Below are 7,178 nucleotides of genomic sequence, written 5' to 3'. Positions count from 1 at the left end.
TTTGGTATTTTGTTTTGTTTTTAAATCACATAAAAAGTTTTATAAGTAGCTGCTTTTTGTCAGTCTTTATTTGTTCAGCAAAGTTTCACTGAGAGCCAAGCTTAGGTTCTGACCACGCTGACAGTTTCATACACTCACACCTGAGAGCTGCCCAGTCTAAACACAGTCTGAGCCTGTTGGCCATTGGGCAGCTTCACTGGAGCAACTGGAGGGCACCTCAGTGCTGCCTCTTCTCTTTCCATACTCAGATTTATCCTGGGGCTCAAACTGGAAAGCTTTCAGTCCCAAAGCCTGCCTCTCTGAACTGAGGCCATCATTTTGCTACACTAATCAGTCATTACAATTTCAGCGGTGTCAGAAACAGTTCCTCTCATGCTGTCTTGCTGTAATTTGCACTACTACGTTGGTATCACCTAAAATTTGTGCATAAATATTGTACATCTCTGCTGCTTTAGCTTCATGATCATTTGTACGTTAGTCAAGTGAGAATCTCTTTAGGTGCCCATTAAACAGGATAGTTAACAAATCTTGTTGCTTTTCTTTTCTCTCCTCTATCCACTCAACCCAACTGGTCGAGGCAGAAGGCCGCCCACCAAGAGCTGGGGTCTGTCGGAGGTTTCTTCTGTTAAAGGGAGTTTTTCCTCCCCGCTGTGGCCAAGTGTTGCTCAAAGGAGATTTGTTGGGTTTTTCCTTTATGATAATAATAATAGTAAGGTCTAGATTTTACTTTGTGACGTGTCCTGAGATGACTTTTGTTGTGTTTTGGTGCTATACAAATAAAACTGAACTGAAGTGAATACTGTCTTGAGAAGAGGTCTCAGTGAAAACACTCGAGCTTTGCCTTCTATAGCTGCTACACTTCCTCCTCTTTCAGTGGGAAAACAACAAAACTACCCATCACATTCAAGACGATGAGAAGGTTGACAGACATAGCCCCGTTACTCTGCTGACAGCCAGCTCATTAAAAAGACACAAAAGATGGCTTCTTGGCGTTAACAGCACTGAGCCCCTAAAAAAAAACATTTTTGTTTATCTAAGGTTAAATGTGAAATAATATGAGATGCAACCAAATACAAACAGCTCAGATAGTTTGGCCGGTTCTCACCACTTCACTGTGAGGAACAAATGGCTGGATAACTAAACAAATAACAAATAATCAATAATGCACTGATATTCCATCAGACAGCTACAGAGACACAGACAGGTTGAATGACAGAGAGATGGGTGGAAAAAAGGCCAGGGAGGAAGAAAAGAAACAGAGGCAGACAGGGTGTAAAACAGCTGAAAGGGATAGAAAGGCCGCTGGAAAGACATGTAACAGCCAGACCGCTCTGAGCGCCAGGTCATTTGCATGAGAATACAAAGTCTGGAGGGTAATTTCAACAGCCTGATAACATGTCAGTCGAACACCGAGTCCAAAAGGAAGCTAATGGGCTCAATGTAGCTCTGACAGGAGCAGCGGGCGGGGGAACACCGCGGGATCTCTGCAGGTGAAGCAGGAAAGATTTCTATTTTTCAGATTGTCACTGCAAAATGGGCAATTCACAAATGGCAAAATACTGAATATTATTAACCCTTTTCAAGGTATCTGCTCTTGATTTGTCAGTCTAAGATATTCAGTCTGATTTCAGCTAGAAATGAAAAGTGGATGCTGTGGCTGTCCCACTGATATTCCAAACATTTACTAAGAGACAGGTTCATGGTTTTACTCATTAAAAGTAGGCGAAACAACATTGTTTTTCCCATTAAACAAATTTTAAACACAATAATTATCTTTTATGGCAATTTAAATACATTTACTGCCTGGGCAGTGATTAGATTAAATCTTATTCTGTGTATTTATTTTACTCTTGCTGATAAAATGACCAAACAGCAGCAGACTGATGTTGCACCAGAAACACACATGGTTCTGAAACACATTTTCCACTAAAATACCAACAACTTGCTGTGTGCTCACCTCTCCTCCCACCTGTGCACTTGGCAACAAAATATCACACAAAAGGGCAAAGCAAACTTTAAGGTCAGAAAAATACCAAATTGTTAAAGTGCTGCTTGTGCTGGTCATTGCACCACCACAAAAATAGGAAGCGCAGAGAGTGAAACTAATGATTACAACAAGAGACAGACTGTATAGAAAGACATGATGGGCAGGGGCAATTTAGATAAAGAAAGAGGGGAGGTGGAGAAAGATGGTAAAGGCAAGAAAATGTGACATCAAGAGGACAAGAAGAGGATGAAAGGCATGAGAGAAATGAAAGATAAAAAGCAAAAGTGAAAAATCAATAAGAATAAGAGAGAGACAACTGGGAAGACTGAACCAACAGAGTCATTCATCCAGCAGGTGCCTGATAAATGACCATTCATGTCCAATCAATAGACTGTCAGGGCCTTTTATCCACTCCTGGTGTCAGACTCAAAGCCATCAGACCTCAACTGTGATCTGCTTCATCAGGTTAAAGTCTAATAGTATAATGCCCGGCCCTCCGGTCTCACTGCAGAGACGGCTGCTGGATTCTGTAAAAGGCCCATGGAGGAAAAAGGTTAAAAGAGGTTGTTGTGTGCTAGGCCTCTGTCCATCTACCACTACAGTAAGTTCAGTGGCCCACACTAACAACTATGCAATGGATTGCCGTGAAAGTTTGTTCATTCATGGTCTCCAGAAGATGGAGCCTACTGGCTGATCCCCTGATATTTCTACAGCTATTTAATGCATTTCCAGGAATTTGAAAGATTGATATCCATGGGGGGGTGGCACAAGGATAAGGATATTCACCTTTATTGGCCAAGTATGTTACACACAAGGAATTTGATTCCGGTACAGAACCGAGACAACCATCTGTGGTGCCAACTCAACCGATGGCTCTAACCATTAGGGGCAACTTGGGGGTTTCACTTTGACACGTGGACTGCAGGCACTGAGACTCAAACCTTCAACCTTCTGGTTGGGAGGCGACTGCTCTACCCACCGCACTGTCACCTCCCCCGATGTAGTGGTTAGCACTGTTGCCTCACAGTAAGAAGGCTCTAGACTCAAACCTCATGGCCGAGTTTGCACGTTCTCCCTGTGCCTGTGTGGGTTCTCTCCGGGTGCTCCGGCTTCCTCCCACAGTCCAAAGGCATGCATCTTAGGTTGATTGGTGACTCTAAATTGCCACTAGGTGTGAAAGGTTGTTTGTCTTTATGTGTCAGACCTGTGACAGACTGATGACCTGTCCGGGGTGTACCCCACCTCTCGCCCAGTGTCAGCTGGGATTGACTCCAGCCCCTCATGACCCTCTACAGGATAAGCACTATAGATAACAGATGGATGGATATCCAACTTCCTCTAGTGCCACCTGTAGGTCAAGGTTTTCACATACATAGTGAACTAACAACAAAGAATGTGTTAAGATTCCAGCTGTAGGACTGACTGTCTGATTAAATCCCCTTGTAAAGAATAATTTCTGTTCCCTTAAATGAAGCTGCTGCTCTGAGAACAACTGGAGGAGGCAGAGTGTTGTTAGCAGCAGCAGCAGGAGATGGAAATGAGATGGAGACATTCAGTTATTCATCGATTTCCTCGGTGTGCAGCTAGATCACTCCCTGGGATTGTGCACTATGAATGCTGCTGAGGAAATGGGCCACACATGGCTTTCTTAATCTACAGACTACATATTAGAGTTAGATTAGGCGAATACATAAAGCTGTGAAGCGACTGTTAAGCCACAAAGCAAAAATCCAGCTGGGTTATCATGTATATTGACAATCTGCTGCCTATTACATGCCAGTTAATTTGTGATAATCTAGTGTAATGTGCCTTTTTTATTCATTATCTTTAACACATTAACTCCAACCCTCTGAAAGTGCCATAGTTTGAACTCCTGTGCATTGTATCTGGATTATTTGTAGAACATTTTTTTAACTTTTTAAAAATAACACAACCACAGAATATTAGTAAATTAAATGTAAAAAAAAAAGCCCTTTCTCCTTCTACAGTTACTACAGCTTTTTTTTTTGTTTGTTTTTTTGCATTTTACAGAGCATGCCTAGATGAACAATGATATGCTTTGTTACATGTGCGTGTGCACAGAAAAGCAGAAAGATATTTTCAACCTGCCTTGCCTTGTAACAGTTAATGAGAGACCAAGAAATGTCAGCAGCATTACAGCGGGGTGGCTGCAGACCAGCAAAGGGCAAAAATGGAAACTTTTCTCTACCACCTGACCAACAGTCTCAGTGCAACTTTTCACTACCGACAGCATGTAATTATGCACTTTTGGTTGGGTGTCAAATTTAGCTTTAGTTTTATGCTCTAATATTATATATTTGTGTGTGTATATTGTACAAACACAATTGGAGGTATTATTACCCCAATATATTTATGGTGTACTCATAGTCTTGTTAGTCCTCTGTTACCCAAAAATCAAAGTCAGATCAGCAAATAAAGAGAGCAGACTGGCAGCATTCAGCGACAAAGACACTGTTTGTTTAAGGTCTCGAGCATCAAACCAAAGGAGGACTGAACAGCATTCTGCACGCTCTGCTTTCTTTTGTTCCCCAGGTGGTGAAAATCATTCGGATCCAGTTTAAACTCATCTCACCCTCCCAGCTGATTCTGGGTTTTGATGTTAGGATAAAGCAGCAAAGCCCGCTCCCTGCAGAAAGCTCCACAACAAACCATGATCGCCATTTTGACAGAACCTCACATCCTCATCCAGCACAGGACTCCCCGCTGGGTTCTCATGCTGGATGGAAAAGCACTGTCCACATTTATCTGTCTGACATAAATCTCTAATACAAACAGCACCTATACAGAATAAAAACACTATTGCTTGTTCTCTCTTGCAGATTGTCTAGTCTGTCAGAGATGATTCTGATCCTGTCAGACTCTGAACTAGTCACTGGTGAATTAAATGTAAGTCTCTGTGAATCCAGCAAAACCTTTCGTGATTGTTGTGCGTTGTGTGCTGCAGATTAACATCTCAGTAACAGAGGAAAGACTGGGTTGAGCTGCTTACTGTCTACTGTCTCAGGTAAACCTGACATTTTGCTGAATTAAAGGAGAAGATCATATTTCCTCTTAGAGTATATATACACAAGCAGTATAAACACCATGCCAAGTCCTAATACACTGCCAGCATTAATGATAATAGTGTGGTGTCTGTCCGGTTATATATCCACAGAGGCTCTTCCTCACCATCTCTCCTGTTGAGTTTGGCAAAGCCCGGTGCATGGCTGCTGGACAGCTGGGAGGAGCTCCTGAACGACGATGGAGGCAGATTGGACACCAGCGGGCCGTCGCACACCTCTGTCAACCAACAAGAAAACAGAAAAAAAAAAAACATTTAATTGCTGTATGTAATGCTTTATCAAAAAATAAAAGATGCTCTCTGTGACATACGCTCATTGGGATCGGGACAATTCGTCATATCTGTTGTCCAGGTTCTGTGGCTTTGACTTTGATGAAAACAAACTACAGATAGCAGCAGACATAATAATATGACAAAGAAAATTCAAGTCAGAATGATGTGGGAAACCATGTAGTGCACTATGTGTTTTTCACTTGAAGGTCACACACTTGTTTATAGTTTGTGTAGAGAAAACGCTACAACCAACATCAGGACAAACAAGTTCAAGTTCCTCATCACTTTTTAAAAGTTCCTGTAAATCTGTGGAAATGTAAATTTCTCAGTCCAACAGGTACAGAAACAATGTGATTCAATAATTTCCATCAACTCCTAAAAAATATTACATTCAAGAACGCACACTCGTTTGTAACCTCCCAGCAACATCCATTCAGAGCCACAAAATCAATAGGCTCAAACAAAAAAGCCTAAAAAAGTGTTGGATAAAGTACCACAACAGTTACCTTGAATGATACCCAGCTTAAGAAGAAGAAAACCAGATGTTAGAGTATCACTTTTGTCTGACCTGAGATAAACACCACTTTCCAGCTGGAGAGAAGTTTTATTGCTAAGTTACAGGTTCTGTGTCACTCTGGTCTCATAACAGCAGCATGGTACAGGAACATCTCTCCTAGACTGAGTATAATAATTTTTGTGATTCCAATCATAAAAGTAGTTGGAAAGAAGCATCCAAACTCTTCTGCAGAGTGAAAACCACAGCTGAGTGGTTCAGACAGCAGAGACTGCACTGAGGACAATATCAGTCACAGCAGGAGCTGGATTGTTCTATATTTCTTAGCCTGAGTGTAAAACTGTAGAATTGTTAAACAGCTGGATGAGAGCTCACTGATGCTGAGGAGTGAAACCTTGTATCTCCAAATTATCCAGGGTTATCAGGACCACAGAAACAGCACTGCTTTCAACTTGAGCACCGCACATTTTATTCATCCAGTGGGTGTTTAATACAATCACTGGACATGCAGAGAGGCCAAAATCATGGTGTCAAACTCAATCACACAAGGGGCCGAAATGAAACCACAGACTAAGTTGCAGCCAAACAGGATAAACATTTATTGAACAGTCTAAAACTGGCAATAGTTTAATTAGAAATATGAATCTGGACAAACTTTTTCAACAAATTTTTCCTCAATAAAATAAATTTGAAAAATTCAATTCAAAATATTTTCTTCAACAATAACATTAAGCAAAATAAGAATATTGCTACACATATAACTCAGCTAGGAAGGAACGTTCACAGAACATTTATTAATAGCTAATAATGTAATAACATAATGGGAACGTTCTTGTAACACAAAATTCCTAGCTGGGAAAGTAGGATATGTCATTAACTCAAAATAACAGTAAGGGTTGTCTCAGTTCAAAACTACATTGGACAAGTTTTGGGTGAAAATTTTAATTCTGTGACCATTTTTTATGCTAAGTTTAGCATACTTAGCTCCGTGTTTGGTCTCAAAATGACGATGCATATTTTACCCCTTCACCGCCGACACTGCCTCATGACACAAAAGACACCAGTTTTTCTCCTCAAAGCACAAACATATATTCACTTTCCTACCTTTTGTTAAATTGCCTTCCTTCTGCATCAACTTTTCTCTTCTTGGACATTTTGGGACTAATTGTTGGTATTTCTCATTTCCACTTGTCGGGAATCCATCCATCTATCCATCCATTTCCCTCCGCTTATCCGGGACCGGGTCGTGGGGGCAGCAGTCTAATCAAAGATGCCCAGACTTCCCTCTCTCCAGACACTTCCTCCAGCTCCTCTGGGGGAAT

At 41.3% G+C, this 7,178-nt stretch overlaps 1 protein-coding gene across 1 annotated transcript in view; it reads right to left on the bottom strand.

The window, feature by feature from the left end:
- The window catches only part of LOC109967097 (contactin-associated protein-like 4), an 84,299-nt gene that overhangs the window by 56,563 nt on the left and 20,558 nt on the right, over positions 1 to 7,178 (bottom strand). Inside the window, exon 2 of the mRNA XM_020612452.1 lies at positions 5,177 to 5,287. Coding sequence (XP_020468108.1) covers positions 5,177 to 5,287 — 111 coding nt within the window. The remainder of the gene's footprint in view (positions 1 to 5,176; positions 5,288 to 7,178) is intronic.

Source organism: Monopterus albus, unplaced genomic scaffold, assembly GCF_001952655.1.
Source record: "Monopterus albus unplaced genomic scaffold, M_albus_1.0 scaffold125.1, whole genome shotgun sequence".
Classification (NCBI taxonomy): domain Eukaryota; kingdom Metazoa; phylum Chordata; class Actinopteri; order Synbranchiformes; family Synbranchidae; genus Monopterus; species Monopterus albus.
Note: the sequence above shows the minus strand (reverse complement) of the source record. Positions and strands in the feature narration are given on the sequence as shown.